The following is a 15,056-nucleotide window of genomic DNA, read 5'->3' as shown; positions in this document are numbered from 1 at the left end:
CCTCCTCCCAAAGAAAGGGGTGGATTTGTATTATTGTGTCAATAATGCACACAAACCCATGTGTCATTTGCTTGTTTTCAGTGATCCTTAGTGGGCAGTTAAAGTGTTTGTGGAATGTGGAATGTATCTGATCATGTGGACCAAATGTTCATTGGATCAAGATCAACTCTTTGTATCCCATTTCTTGGATCATAACCTCAAATGTGGTCCAATTCCACATCATGAACTCAAAAAGTGGTCAAGACCAGTCAAAACAAAAAAGGGGCTCATCGATTTGGTTTTGTGGTGACCTGCATCAATTGGTCAGCATCTATTACAATTCCTTTGTGCATAAGATGTTAATCCTGTATGTACTAATGATAGGTCGAGTACAGAGGTATTAGGACATATTTAGCTTACGAAAAATTTAATTTAGGAAAGAGCAAGTCAGATCTAATGAGCAAGGTACAAAGATCATAACACAAACAAAGGCTGCTAAGAGAATAGAATATCTACATAGACAACTTGTAATGATGATAGAATTCCAGGGCACATGTGGGTTAGCATGGCAGGTTTAGCTGTCCAGATTAGTTGATCCCTATAAGTTAGTGGTGTATAATTATCCAATACCACAAGCCATAAGTGGGTCTTCTTATTCTAGCCCTGTCCACTTTGTTGGCTTTATGTGAGGCATCTCTCCCCCCTCTCTCTCTCTCTCCTCTCATGCACCTTAGCACTGCGTTGGATAGGGCTCTGGGATTTTGTTGGCCATGCCTGCATAGCTAACTAAAATATTATTGTGAAGGGAATCTTAAATCCCCCACCAGTTCCACTTACCCTTGCCAGATTGAGGATTTCAGGATTGTTGTTTTGCTGCAAAGGAGAGTTGGATATCAGAAGAGGAAGGAGGAGTTTGCCATGAATGCAGTGCTTTGTCTTCTCTCTCCCTCTCCCTCTCCCTCTCCCTCTCCCTCTGTATATATAGCAGTTGATGCCTGGTAGATAATTGCAGGTCAGAATGCCTTCCACATTCTTTGTTTATAATTGATACTTTTTGATCTTGTAGGAGGTAAAGTTTATTGTGAAGTTTGTGTTGCATTCTTGTTCTTTTGATAGAAATAAATGGCAGTGTTTGTGCATTATCAGATAAGAGACTAGTTCTATCAACCTTACGCTCTTTTTCTTCTTTTCTTTTGTCATATGAACACAATCTTCTCCCAGTTTGAAACTGCTGCTGGAATTTTCTCTTTGGGAAAAAGGCGTTCCTGTTCACATTCTGGGATCACATATGTTTTTTAAAAACCTTTTTCAATCGCCTCATTTTCTGTAAATTTTCTAAATATTATTGTTATGAAATTGCAGAATATTCATTTATATACCTAGAATGTATGAATTTCAATAGAGCATATGTTTTAGTGCATTATATGATTAACAGAATGTTTTCTACGAAAGGAATTTAGAACATGATCAAGTAGTAAATTTTCCTTTTGAAGATCAAAAGATTCAAAGTGACAGATCCTACATTCAGTTTATTGATTCAGAATTACTTTGAAAAAGCTGTCAGGAACTGTTGGTATCCTTTGGAAAATAGATAATCTCCTTTGCCTTTCCAGCATCACAACTATCATGAAAGTTAATTCCTTCCATGACATCTGTTTTAGTTAACTTCATGCCATCAAATGTACCTCACAGGATCAGAAAAGAAGTTCCCTTTGCCTTTTCATCGCAACTAGTTTTGATTCTTTAGTGAAAGTAACACTATTCCAATGACACTTTAGACAGATCACAATGGCAGACACTAGCTAGGAGAAAGTCTGATCATCTTCTATGAAATCAATTAGCCATAGCCCTTTTTCTTCTTGGCAAAAAGCCTACTGTAGCCCATAATTGAATCTGTGATGTTTGCAGGTTATACTAACATTCTGGATGCTGCACTGGAATTAAACAGAACCTACTGAGTTTTTCCAGCTAATTCTGGTGACAAAAAATATATATCAACCTCAAAAGAGATCAATGGAGAAGTTCATAAGGAATTGTGATAAGGAGTATATGAAGATGGCCATGCTGAAGCATGAAGAAACATTCAGGCAACAGGTAACTCTTCCGCCATTGTAATCTCCATACAACCTTGTTTATTATTTTTATTTTTTCTTTCCTCAGGCAATCCACTATATTAAGCTAATCAAATTATTAATCAATTTATTTTATGATTTAGGTTCATGAACTCCATCACTTGTACAGAGTTCAAAAGCTACTGATGAGGGATATGAAGAAGAGCAGAGAGCTTCAAAGGCAATCAAATAATAGTCCTCAGAATCAGAGCAAACCTCGAAGAGCACTTCACTTGGAACTACCAGCAGATGAATATATAGTAACTACTGAAGAAGATGCTATGCTGGAGAATGAAGAAGAGAATGAGTTAGAGCTAACTCTAGCCATTGGTAGCAGCCGAAAGAAGAGAGAAGGAACTCCTTATGCTTCTGATTCTGGTGCGAGTTTCTCGTCATCCTCGACGGAGTCTGCGGGGCTAATTGGCCATGAATGGGGACTAGTCCAGGTACCAGATGTGAGCAATAGCTTTCAGTGTCAGAAGACAAGGCCTTTTGTTGGAGAAGGAATGAGGCAAGATGGGCTTAAGCAGCCACCATGGCTGTACCAGTGCTTGAGTCTTAAGATGACGTGATATTTTCTATGGATTAGGAATGCCATTATGGCTTCTTAGGTAGAATGTAAAAGCCAACCATGTTCATCTTGCTAATTTGTTGTGGTTCATGCCTAGTTTGATATTTCCAGTTGGTTATTGTTATTAACTTATTATAATAGTCGTACATACCATAGATCCACATATTAAGAGTATAAGAGCAACAGAAAAAGGTTGAAGAAAATTAAAGAAAGAATACTAAGAAATGGGAGGAAGAACAAAAGTGCAGAGGAAAAGAGATCGATACTATGAGTTCAGAGTTAATAAAAGGGCTAAAAAATACCAAATCTTTCTTGATTTCATGATATAACAAAATACACTTCCTTTCTTAATAATGGCTTACTTGCCACTTACCTGAAGCGATACAAAATTCTACACCCAGAGTTAGTTTCTGGATCAAGATTATCCGAAACTGTAATATTGACATATATAAGCTTACAAAGATTAAAGTAAATGTTCTCTGCCAATTTGTTGTGATTGATGTTTAGAATAAGATCTGACCATTAAGATGACACTAATTACATTCAAAGATGTATGTTTCAAACCGTGCTTCAAATAACAATACGCAGAGCAACATTACATGCACAAACAGGAAGCTCACCCACTCTTTAATATTTAAAGAACAGTCTGAAAGTTAACATAATGATGCAAGACACAGTTTAGTAATCACAATAGATAAAGTCTGCACCCATAGAAAACCAGACATATCAATATGTAGTGTAATTTGCTTCGAAAAGATGCTTCTTTTAGCCCTATGCTACTTTTTGAGGTGGGGAAAGCACTGGTAGAGATCATTTTTGGGATGTTTTGCTTCAGCATGTTCCCTGCACTTCACTTCTGATGTGGTGCAGATGAATGTCTGCATGCATACCTTACACTGCATTCAGGTTAAATGAGCAATAGTAAATCATCAGAAGAGGTTCAAAGCAGACCATAAAAATGATATTCTGCACAAGATATGTAATTCCACAATATGTATACAATGTGATTACATGGGAAGTAAACTACAAAGAGATATGCATACAAGATAGCTGGATTGTATTCTGGGTTTCTTAATAACGTATTACTTTGAACAAGTAAAGAACCTTTATATCCAAAACATAGTTACGCGCCAACTTATTAGTGTCAGCAACAAGAATCCTTTCTCACTATTCAGCTCCATTTAAGGCAATATTCTCCAGTAGCCTTGTTGATCAATCAAGTTTTTCTAGCTGCGTCAACCAAGACTTTTGTTCTCTCTCCACTTGAAAAGAACAACTAGTTTATGGTCCTATTTGGTCTTAGCTAGACATGGCCAGACCATCATCATAGTTACTCTCACAATCTATCCTCAATAAATGTTGATCTTACATTTTACTATGCATATTATCACTTCTCATAATAAATCCGTTCAGCTGTTGCAATTAGCTATTGAAGCCATTTGGCCATAGTATCCTTAGGTCATTAAACCATAGCCACTTATGATAAAGCAGCAGATGCAAATTATACCTCAGTTGTCTCTGAAATTGATATCCACCAATGGAAGTCTTTTTTGGAACCATACTCTTCACCTTTTGCAGCAAAATACCTCATATGCAAATTGAATGGAAGTTGCTTGCAATGATTCCATACACAAGAGGGTAAAAAATTAACCCACACTGAACTACAACTCAAGAATGATATCATCGATAACCCCTTTCCCCAACATCCCACTGTACCTGAGTCTTTCGAATATGTCTTCTAATTTCTTTCGAGATTACTATCATAAAAATGGCTACAGTATTGTTCTTAATAAAATAATAATAAGTATCCTTTCTTATTCTTCATAAAAAATACACCCAATGGGAAAAAATTTGTGCTGTACTAAACAGTGATCATTATAAATTAACTGTATAAGAGCTACCAGAGGTCCAGAACCAACTGCAATAAAAATACTACTTTATATCTGCATATCTCATATACAGACGCCCACATGCTTATTTTACTAGATCGAATGCTGTTGCATATACTTAAAGATTGAGGGGGAAAATTTAACATAGCCTTCTTCAACATGTAAAATCCACAGGAAACTTGATGAAAATGTTAATCCTAAGCTATATCATCCTTCAGGAGAACCTTTCTGAGTAAAAACATCCACCTCTATCTATACTCGATCTCCTGAACAGATCATCTCAGATGGTGGAATGGAACTAAGGAAGACCTCCAACATTGCCAGATCATCTGAGAATCTACTTTCTTCCATGGAAGGATTCAATCTTATTAAGTCTAAAAAGCATACACCTTATTCATGTTATAAATAAGAAAAAAAAAATACACCTTTTTTTTTTTTAAATTTCCAACAGAATTCCTCCAAACATCAGCAGAATAGCTCAAAATTCTCGCCCTAAACTTAGGAAGCCCACTACGAACGAACGGATCTACCAAGATTCAACAAGTTTACCTAATCCTTAAAAGAATCAAATAAATAAATACTAGGAGACGCAACACCAAGCAACAAAAATAAGTACTCGAAGGGAAACAAAGAGGACCTGGATGTTCATGGCCTTCTTGTTGGTCTCCAACTGGCTCCCTGCACCGAGAACAATAAGAAACCCCTCGATCCACAACAAATCCTAACGAAAACATCTACACACAAAAAAACCGAAATTTTTTTGGGAAAAATTCAACCTTTGGGGGCTTTATTCTTCTCCATGTTTCTCTCTCTCGCAGTCTTCGACTTCTGGCCATTGCCGCCTCCCATCTCTCTCTCTCTCTCTCTCTCTCTCTCTCTCTCTCTAGGCAATGGAAGGAACTAGAAGCACACGGGAACAAGGGCAGAACGCCAAGGTCTGAACGAGAGAAAAAGCCGTCTTAAAGGCCAAAAGGGCAAATCCGGAATTTTAAACAAAGCGTGATAGGATGGGAAAGGAATCCGGCGTGTTTTCTTTACCGCTGTTCCGTTTTAAATCCCATCGATTCTAGATGCGATCGGAATCAATTTTGTTTCACTTTTGTGTCGATTTTTTCCTTTAAATTATTTTGACACGTCTAAGTACTGTTCATTTAATAGTCTTGTCATTATTTCATAACATATTAATCTTCTCGTTCTAATGTAGTTGAAATTAAAGATGTCAATTTTATCGCGTGGCCATTAATTCTTCTTCTTCTTATTTCCCCTCATATCACCATTCTAGCTGTAAAAAATGAATATAAATCAAAACGTAAAGGGAGCTAAATAAGGAGCCATTTTAGGTGAGAAAACACCTTTAGGTGTTGTGCTCTAAAAGCAACTCGAAAGCAGTCAATTATTCCAAAGGAAAATGTTGTTTAGTAGGGGAGATGCCTACCTACTTAATAAGGAGGAGATCAAGTCCACATATAGCCAAAGTTGATCTTTATAAAGTTTTGCATCAAAATTCTTTAAATCACCTCAGCCACATACAGTGCTTGCTTGATAATTTAGAACTCCACTAGGTTTTAAACATGCAAGCCTGTATCAGAATAAACCTAGTTGGAGTTACATTAACAATATGCATCAGAGAGAAATGAACCACTAGTGGCATAAGGAACTCTATAATTTCTATTTTCCTGTGGTAAAACAATAACATAGCACAGTCTACTTGTAATCAATAAGTCCCTATGAGAATTTTCTTTTTTTCCTTTCCTCATTCCATAATACAAACATCAATGGAAGGTTAGAAACAATCCTGATCATCTTCAGAGACCAAAATGATAGACCAAATGTAGATGAGCTGACAAATGGAGTGACCCATTTCACATTTTGTCGGTTGACAAAGTGAAAATGCCATTTGGCAACAGAATGTAGGGATGCTTGATACATTCCATAAGATGCAAGTTTAACAGATGACCTTCTATAACTTCAATAGAAGGACCAACACAGGGGATCAAAGAATGCAACAATGAACAAGTACATCAGCTAGAAAAAAGAATGTCTATACATCTCCGAGAGGAATTATTTCTCAAGTCCTATCGCACGCATTTGCTCTTCCTCAGCTCTCCGCCATGCTGCCTGAAAAGTAAAGTAAAACAAGCTTTTTTTTTATAAAAGAGTCACTTACCTTGGATAACTAAGTCTTAAAAGAAATAATTTACCTTGTCTCTTTCAATCCTGGAGAGATGAGGCCTTATAGAATTTCCCAAGCTTAGTCCCCCCCAAGCTTCTAGCAACTCCCTGTCTCTTGCTCCTCGACGAGCTTCTACATGTTTGAGGTCATCTGTCGATTGCTCAGCTGCAGCGAACTTAGCTTTCTCAATTTTTGACTTATGCTTGACCAAGATGTCACCCAAACTTTCTATATCCTCTTTAGGCTGCCAATCAGTTTTCTTTATGGTGATAATATCATCCAGCCTTCCAAGTTCCTGTTTTTCCTTCTCAAGTCTAGAGACATGCTTTACCAATATTTTGTCTAAACTCTCTGTTGTTATGACATCAGTTCCTTGCTTCCTTTGTTCTCTTTGCAATTCATAGTTTCTTTCCAAGAATTCCATCTTTTCCTTCTTCAACCTGTGAATTGGCTTAACTAAGATCTGATCGAGGCTCATGTACTGCATCTGAGTACCTGCTTCATTGCAATCTTCAGATGAAAATGCTTTAAATGCTTCCATTTTAGCTCTTTCAACTCGAGATATTCTTTTACTTGCCTGATGCATCTTATTTATATCAGAAGATGATTTCAATATGTTTATGCCTATATTTTCTTTGTCGTCGAGATTACAATGAACAGAAGAAACTTGACCTTTTTTAGGTCCTGCAGGCAAGTCAGGCTGGCTTTTGCCTTTACTCAGTCCTTCAGAATCTTCCAACTGTTTGTTCTCCTTTACATGTGATGCTTCACAAATTCCCTCTTCTTTTTCCTTGGAAGCAGAAGATTTTTTATCCCCAGCAACACAGACAGAGGCAGATAGAGACACAACATTAGGATATTCAGCTGCTTCAACTTTGGTCTGCATTTCTTTTCTGTCATGTGACTCCAAATTCTCGACATCATCTGATAAAGGTATGTTCTTGTGGGAGTTCTTGGCTCCCTGGATCTCTCTTTCAAGTTTAGAGACATGCCTCACAAGAATGCTTCCCAAGTCTGCAGCAGATTCTTGAAGTATTGCATTGCTTTTTAATCGCTGGCTTCGAGCATCTTCCTCAACAGGCATTGCTTTGGTTATTTGATTCTCTTTATTTAATTTCTTGGCTTCTTCAACTTCCCTTTCAAGTCTAGAGACATGCTTCACCAAGAATTTGTCTAGACTTGGAACTTCTGTCAAAGCTTCTTTGTTTCGCATGTGGTCCTCCAAAAATCCTGTAAAGTTAGAATATCTTCTCATACTAGTTCCTACTGACCCCAAGGTCAAATTTTGAACTGGTGCAAGTTCATGATCTTTGCCAGCTTCTACTTCCATAAGAGCAGCATTTAGACCACAAGTGGCAACAATAACAGCCAAAGAAGCAAGCTCATCTTCGTGCAAACCTTTAAGCCTGTCAAGCATTATGTCAACAAGTCCTGTGGATGAGTTTATCCGGATGCTGCTGCTGCAATCAGATATAAGCAGGCTGTTTCTATAATTTTGTTGACTCGTTGTCCTGCCCTCTTTCAATTCTGCATCATCACCAACATGCGACTCTGCATCCACTCTGGATCCACTGTCAGGTTCAGACTCTGAAGCTATGACTGATAAATCCTCTACAGTTTCATTAATATCAGGATTCTGACTGATTCTCCATAGCAAATCCTTAAATTCTTCTTTGTTTGAAGAAGAGGGAAATTTCGCAAGTCGAACAAATGCTTTCTTAACTGCTGCTGCTACTTCCTTATCTACCTCAAATGCAGTTTCAAAAGAAGCAGAGATTGCATGCGTTGATCGTCCTCCAGTGGATGAGAATGTTTCTACTTCGCATGGCTGCCCTGGACAATCTGGCCTATCATACATCATTACACCCATAGCTCTTGCTGCTTCAAAGGCTTCTGCTGCACATGCCTTAGCTTTTTCCAACTCTCCTTCAGCTTTTTTGCACTGGATCCTGTTGTACAGAGTAATTTAGAATCCATTAACGTAATGTAATACATGTGATGAATGAAAAATTCCATGATTGTATTACCTGGCGGCTTGAAGTATTCTGCACCAAGAAGCTTCAACAAGTGCAGCTTTACGAGCTTCCATAGCCTTCCTTGCTGCCTCTCTAGCTGCAATCTTTTCCCTTGCTATCCTTGTGTAGTGAGGGTTGGCATTACCCAGAGTTTCATCAAGAGTCGAGTTCATGCCTTCAATCTCCTACATAATACAATAGAAGTTCGTGTATCATGAAAATAAATATTCCTATACCAATAAAAAGCATTACAACCAAGTAGGTATTATGTCATAAATAATCATGTGCTTATTTAGTACCTGCAGATGCTTAATTTTTCTCATTAAGTACGAATCCGTCTTTTTCCGGGGAAACCAATTGAGTGGAGAACCACTTCTTCGATGTGCAGGCTTCTTAATCTGGGATGTTGTTTTGTTCACAGAATTCAAGATTGAATGCCCATTCTCTTTTGATCCTACGCCCTGTAGAGAAGTAATCAGAGAGAGATAAGTGGCAGTGAACTCCTTCTCCAGATTGACTAAAGAAAGTGCTTAAATATAAAATTCTCCCATTTCCTTTTCAAGCCCTTAATTCTATCTACAAGTTGGCATGCATTGTGCTGTAGAATTATCACATAATATCTGGTGAGTAGGAAAGAAAGGTTGCACGTTTTACAGATGAATGTCCAAACGGAATGATAACAAGCAACAGTTATCCACATAGAACTGCAAAAGATGCCTAGTCGTATCCTAGAGTCCATTACAGGAACATCCGATTCTTAATTCACAAATTGCCGTCCTAATTATACTAATAATTCTCATCACCCACGGTTGCATGAAGATGAGCACGGTGTTCCAAGATTAGGGTTATACCTACAATAAACATTTCACCAGACCGTAATAATAGATCCTTACGATTGCATTATATCGAGAGGTGTGGAGAAACAAGAACCCCAAGAAAATGAACAAAACGAACCCCTAGGTTAGGGATTTCAGTTTTCCTATCTAATGCCAGCGGATAAGAATTACCGCCAGAGGACCAAACCAGCGAATCTTTGGAAAGGGTTAAAAATTGGAAGGGAGCGAACGAATTAGGGTAGATATCGGAGAAAAGAAGTACCTTTCTCCCGCTTCCGCTCGCGGTTAATGGTGCTTCACGATCGGATATCTTCTTCTCAAAATTGGGCGATTTCTCCTCGACCGGCGAATGCGAAGTGACACCGCAGCCAGATTCCATCGTTAAGGAGCGAAAGAAGCGAGATCAGAAGGTTGAATAGAAGAAAGTTGATATCAAGATCGAGATGCGATAGACAGAAAGAAGAGTATCCGTTAGGACCCAGAGAGAGAGAGAGAGAGAGAGAGAGAGAGAGTTTTAAAAGAGAGCGGACGAAGAGCGAAACAATTTAAAAATTGAAACTAGCCGTTACGGAAATATTTCCAACAATGCCACCGAAGGCGATGATGTGAAATTAGTGAGGTGGGGGGCGTCCTTATCCAAAATTTAATGCGGGATACAGCAACGAGTATTATGCCAACTCAAGATTAATTAGGCTACCTCCTAAGTCCTAATCATGGGTGAATGCTGTGATTCTCGCTTTTGAATAGTTAAAAATTTAAATTTTTATCTCCCCAGGGGTCCGATTGATGGTAGAATCCTGCATATATCAAGGGAAGAACATTATTCACATGGTGTGAGAAAGATCGACTGCTAGTAGGAGCAAATTACATGAAGCCAAATAGGTTCACTCCGAACAACTAATGGAAACCCAACAGAAAAGCCACCACGAAATGGAGGTGGGAACATGCAACATTGTGTTAATCGTATGATTTGGAAATATTTTGAACAATGTGGAAGAAAATTTTGTCTTGAATGGACAAAGAGAGCAGTTATCTTCTAATTTAAAGGTCTTGTATGTTAAGAGTCGTATAGTTTGTGATGACCATACAATGGTAATGTGGATATTTAAGCAGATCGAATACATAAATAAGCTACAAAAATGAGGAATTTTGATACTGGACTGTCATTACATCAAATCTCGGTGTTTATCTCTAATCCACTTTGTAGCTACCCATTTTTCCCCTTTGATCACTGGACAGCTGCCATGGAGTGATGTCTGCAATAATGAAACAAAAGAGTGAGCAATCTAAGTATATTGAACCCTCTAGATTCCCCAGTTGAATTTGTATTAGAAATGATAGTGCATGCAAACATTGTTAAACACTTCATCAGGTCATCTCACGGAAAAACCTGGTAGAGAATAGTTTAAGCTTGAAAAGAATCAGGTAAATATCAGATTCACTGAGAGTGCAACAACGTACCGGGTCAATCGTGCCATTTGTAAAGAGGGAATAGAATAATAGGCCATCACCCTGGCGTGGTTTAACCTTCAAACCAATGCACTTCTCATAGTCATAACCAGAGTTCATGTTTAATCCATTCTGTCAACCAACAAGAGTATCTGTTATGATCAACAAACAAACAGAAAGAAAAATTTAATGACCCCATTGTTACGAACCTCAAAAGGAAACATTGTTTCACCTCCTTCCTCAACATCAGAAAGATATAGTAAGAAAGAAGCCACCTGAGAAACATATCAACATAGATCATTTAGAAATGATGGATAGCAGCATACTCTTAGAAAGCAGCCCAGTTTGAGAATATATAAAACACCAATAAGAAGGAACCAAGCTACTCACATATAATCCATAAAGAACCAAAAGATGAAGTTTCACGACTACCAAAGATAGGGAGCATAACATCATGCTCAAGGGGAACATCAGTGTCCCCTATATGGCTCGTCTAAATCTTATTTTAATTAAGTGGAAAATGAATCATCAGAGAAGTTCAGAGTAACCACACATAAAGGCCTACAATAGTAAATAGAAATAAACTACAAAAGTGATATCATATAAATAACTACTTATGTACCCGTTGGCTTTTCTGAGGGCCATATTCAGCTGGATTGAATGCGTCATAATGAGAAGCATACCTCTGCCCAATCTCATAGCGCAGGATATTGAATGACTGCAACATGATGATAACCCTGAGTGTTAATTACAAAGTATTTAAGGGCTTCCTGAAACCGTGATAGTACAACAAAGACATAAAGGAGTATTACCTTTACAACACCATTGACCCAGATAATATTTAATTAATAAAAAGTCACTTTATGCTCTCTATCTATACAAGTATTTCCTAGCCATTGTCTATCAAGCATACCATTTCTTATTTTGCCGAACACGTGACTTTACAATATCTGTATCAAGACAATATATCAAATAACATGCATCTGGGTAAGAACTTGGATATGCATAATAGTTTTCAGGCACTATGAAGCTCAGACGGTTATAGTTACAACTATCAGTATACAATATACATCCATGAATCAAATTAACATCTTACTAAACCACGTATTCTGTGCACTTCTTCAATGAAAATGAAATCATGATAAGGTGCAGTAAGAAAAAATGTACTTCTTAGGTAAGAGAACTGAAAAGAGGAACAGCATAATTGCTCTCGCACATGATACCTAATTGATATGTTAACCCAGAAGCTAAGGTTAGAACTGAAAGATGTGAAAATATCACATTTACGAGTGAGATAACAATCAAGAAGAATTTCAAGAAGAATTTAGGATTATATCGTATCTTCATATAGAGAAAGGGGCAATATATATTGATCCAAAGTAGTGGTTTAACATAATAGTTGTGTATAGAAGTGAAATACAATTTTCAGTGTGATACTAGGATATTTCAACCAATTATAAAATAGAAGGAGCATTTCAACAGCTTAAGACAGCATGCTATATCATAAAGTTGTAGAGAAATACCTCCCCATTTTCTCTTGGTATCATGGTAACCCTAGCAATCTTTTGTTCTATCTGTTTCAGGACTCCAGTTGAATCCTCCGAAGCACTAAGGAAGGTGCCTGAACTGTTGCCGAGAGTAAATAGTAACAATTAACAACAGCACATCATGCACTGTCAGAGTTCCAGGGATGTTATGACAGAAAATGAAAATCAAATAATAAATCTAGCAGCTCTTTTCTGAGGGAAGAACTACCAATATCTAAGCATTGTCTGGTGATGGCTCACTAATACTACTATGAAATAGTGAATCTGCAAAAGAAAATTAAATGTTTCTTTTGCTACCTGAAAGTGTATATATTGGCTAACTTTGTCCTATAGTACTATCATATCCTAGTACATCAATTTTTGTTCTTTACTCAATAGAATAATAAAACTCACCTTGTTCTTATTCCTTTAGTGTTATCTTCAGTTTCACCCTTTCGTAAAGCCAATGTTGAGGGTGTGAGCTTTGATTTTGCAATCTGTATTATTGTCTGGCACTGGTCTGCTGTAGCAAATCGTGGGAAATATAATGCTCGAGGATTCCAGCTCAGAACCTGCTCTATAGCAGCAAAACATACAGAATAATTCTTTTAAAAAATAAAGCTGCAAAGCTGGGAAGTTCAAGAGCTATAGATGTGGTACAATACAATATATGATTATATGTCATACAATAATAATATGATAAATACCTCAGCAATTTTTAGCCTTTGAGGGGTAACTACTAATTGCCATGACAAAATAAGTGAAAAGTTGTAAAGGGAAACTACTGCTACCAAGCTATCATGATCACCAAAGAGGGATCCCAAGTCCCAACTATGTGTAGGCATATCCAAGTGATGGTGGTTTGGATATTGAACACGCATCAGTAATATGTATACACGCTTCTATTTTAATGAGTGCATTCCCATGTAATTGGTATTATGGTATATACTCCCATATAATAGCATCTAATTGCACTTAATATCATCAAGCACATAAATCATGACCCTATAGAACAGCCACACCAATGATGGTGTTGTTTGCATATCTTTGTTACTCCAATTACTCAACTGTTGAGTTGAAGTTGACCTCAAATAACTCAATTGTCGCTTTTATTTCCAGTGCCTCTGAACACAAAGTTATCAAAAGATTCAAAACGCATCTGACTCTTCTAGTCTATTACCAATCTTGCTAGCTAAAAGTTTCTCGTTCATTTAAACTAGAATATAAATCAGAAGCAGAATAATGGTCTTCCAAGACACTTCCAGTAAAGTCAAAAGAAATCACTCGACTACTATAAATGCTGAGATTCTAAGGTAGCATATGCCCTTGCAAGAATCCTACATGCCTTGTACTGCAGAAAACATTTTATAACTCCCTTTCTCTTCTTGTACCATTTTAAACTCCCCTGATGCGAAATCCATATGGTGAAAGAATAATAGAAGAAAAACGTATTTCCTCCTCCAGTTTTCATATCTTACTAGTATAAATTTGTGTTAGATGTTTTCTCCCTCTTAAAAGAACACGAAAGCGAACCCGGAGTCACCTATTATATATGAATTGGACAGGTAGATCTTAATTTGGTCTACTAAACGAAAACCCTAAATCATTATTTGCTCCAGTATTTGATCCGTAACTTCTCGTGCAGACCGCCTGAAAAGTCTCTTAATTCAACAAATGTCTTTATTACATCAAAACTATTATAATCACAATTAATACGAGACGCATCTTTGAATCCAACTCGATCCAAAGGAAAAGTGATAGAAGATAATTCAATAACCTGGAAAGGAGTCAAAGAAGGGCGCGAATCTCCACTCTCCCCGGAGGGCATCACCGGCCACTCCATCTCTCCTTCTGTCACCTCCATCAACCTCCCTCGTGGAACGCCCTCGTCGGGGAGATCCTTCGAGACAGAGGAACGAGATCAAAATCACACGAAGCAAGAAAAGAGATGGAGACGGAGAGATCAAAGAGGTATGTACCTGAGATAGAAGCACGGATCCGTAGAAGCCGACGAAGAAGAAGACGGAGCACGACAGGATCACCGCAGGAAGCCCTAGCTTGGTCCGTAGAAGCACGATCCACGGCGACCTCGCCTTGTGCCCTCTCATGGGAGCGGCGGAGAAGGGGTTCATTTCTTCCCCTGCTGAGTGAGAGAAGAGGTGAAACAGTACGAGAATGGCTACCGGAATGTCAAAAATTCCGGCATTTTCTCTTCTTTCTTCAATTGAGGACGCGGCATTGCTTATTTAATTATTTTCTTTTGTTTGTTTGAGGACCGGCGAAGGGGTGTAAATTGTAATTGATCCGAACTGGATTCGAGCCTGGCTCTCAAATTAATTTTGACCACCAAGAACAACCTAGCTCAAATTCTTTTAGCTTTTTTTTTAATATATATATATATATATATTAGCTCGTGTTTGAGTTTATACATTGAATACGATATATAAATAACCAAGTAAAGGTCCGCTAAGGTGGGCCCATTAAAAAGCCCATTTGTTTTTTAATTG

General features: G+C 37.7%; 4 protein-coding genes across 4 annotated transcripts; 1 reads left to right on the top strand and 3 right to left on the bottom strand.

Annotated features, from left to right (window-relative positions):
- Positions 1–638: 638 nt before the first annotated feature.
- LOC140763383 (uncharacterized) lies at positions 639–2,798 on the top strand. The gene is made up of 3 exons (XM_073101557.1): positions 639–991; positions 1,888–2,073; positions 2,195–2,798. The coding sequence occupies exons 2-3, from the start codon at positions 1,993–1,995 to the stop codon at positions 2,660–2,662; spliced, it is 549 nt and encodes a 182-aa protein (XP_072957658.1). The 5' UTR covers positions 639–991; positions 1,888–1,992; the 3' UTR covers positions 2,663–2,798.
- A 463-nt stretch (positions 2,799–3,261) lies between these two features.
- LOC140763880 (uncharacterized protein At2g23090-like) lies at positions 3,262–5,489 on the bottom strand. Its single transcript, XM_073102254.1, has 3 exons — positions 5,327–5,489; positions 5,188–5,228; positions 3,262–3,557 (listed from the first exon to the last, which is right to left on the bottom strand). Exons 1-3 carry the CDS (start codon positions 5,397–5,399, stop codon positions 3,438–3,440), a joined length of 234 nt encoding a protein of 77 aa, XP_072958355.1. The 5' UTR covers positions 5,400–5,489; the 3' UTR covers positions 3,262–3,437.
- Positions 5,490–6,245: 756 nt separating this feature from the next.
- On the bottom strand, positions 6,246–10,472 carry LOC140762691 (uncharacterized). The gene is made up of 5 exons (XM_073100589.1): positions 9,837–10,472; positions 9,038–9,199; positions 8,751–8,923; positions 6,752–8,672; positions 6,246–6,668 (listed from the first exon to the last, which is right to left on the bottom strand). The coding sequence occupies exons 1-5, from the start codon at positions 9,951–9,953 to the stop codon at positions 6,612–6,614; spliced, it is 2,430 nt and encodes an 809-aa protein (XP_072956690.1). The 5' UTR covers positions 9,954–10,472; the 3' UTR covers positions 6,246–6,611.
- A 131-nt stretch (positions 10,473–10,603) lies between these two features.
- On the bottom strand, positions 10,604–14,784 carry LOC140762692 (probable prolyl 4-hydroxylase 9). The gene is made up of 8 exons (XM_073100590.1): positions 14,529–14,784; positions 14,327–14,449; positions 12,964–13,121; positions 12,547–12,649; positions 11,646–11,741; positions 11,233–11,298; positions 11,036–11,155; positions 10,604–10,830 (listed from the first exon to the last, which is right to left on the bottom strand). The coding sequence occupies exons 1-8, from the start codon at positions 14,679–14,681 to the stop codon at positions 10,741–10,743; spliced, it is 909 nt and encodes a 302-aa protein (XP_072956691.1). The 5' UTR covers positions 14,682–14,784; the 3' UTR covers positions 10,604–10,740.
- Positions 14,785–15,056: the final 272 nt, after the last annotated feature.

Source organism: Typha angustifolia, chromosome 7 (assembly GCF_048772165.1).
Source record: "Typha angustifolia cultivar Huaian chromosome 7, ASM4877216v1, whole genome shotgun sequence".
Lineage (NCBI taxonomy): Eukaryota > Viridiplantae > Streptophyta > Magnoliopsida > Poales > Typhaceae > Typha > Typha angustifolia.
This window is presented reverse-complemented; position numbering and strand designations above follow the sequence as displayed.

Excerpts from the sequence above, each read along its gene's own strand:
- LOC140763383 (XM_073101557.1), top strand. The coding sequence starts at position 1,993 with ATGGAGAAGTTCATAAGGAATTGTGATAAGGAGTATATGAAGATGGCC. Across the intron at positions 2,074-2,194 it reads AAGAAACATTCAGGCAACAG|GTTCATGAACTCCATCACTT; the intron begins GTAACTCTTCCG and ends TTTATGATTTAG.
- LOC140763880 (XM_073102254.1), bottom strand. The coding sequence starts at position 5,399 with ATGGGAGGCGGCAATGGCCAGAAGTCGAAGACTGCGAGAGAGAGAAAC. Across the intron at positions 5,229-5,326 it reads GAAGAATAAAGCCCCCAAAG|GGAGCCAGTTGGAGACCAAC; the intron begins GTTGAATTTTTC and ends TTCTCGGTGCAG. Across the intron at positions 3,558-5,187 it reads AGAAGGCCATGAACATCCAG|TGTAAGGTATGCATGCAGAC; the intron begins GTCCTCTTTGTT and ends ACCTGAATGCAG.
- LOC140762691 (XM_073100589.1), bottom strand. The coding sequence starts at position 9,953 with ATGGAATCTGGCTGCGGTGTCACTTCGCATTCGCCGGTCGAGGAGAAA. Across the intron at positions 9,200-9,836 it reads CGAGCGGAAGCGGGAGAAAG|GGCGTAGGATCAAAAGAGAA; the intron begins GTACTTCTTTTC and ends ACTTCTCTACAG. Across the intron at positions 8,673-8,750 it reads AGAATACTTCAAGCCGCCAG|GATCCAGTGCAAAAAAGCTG; the intron begins GTAATACAATCA and ends TCTGTACAACAG.
- LOC140762692 (XM_073100590.1), bottom strand. The coding sequence starts at position 14,681 with ATGAACCCCTTCTCCGCCGCTCCCATGAGAGGGCACAAGGCGAGGTCG. Across the intron at positions 13,122-14,326 it reads CTTCTTTGACTCCTTTCCAG|GTTCTGAGCTGGAATCCTCG; the intron begins GTTATTGAATTA and ends GCTATAGAGCAG. Across the intron at positions 12,650-12,963 it reads ACTAAAGGAATAAGAACAAG|TTCAGGCACCTTCCTTAGTG; the intron begins GTGAGTTTTATT and ends TCTCGGCAACAG.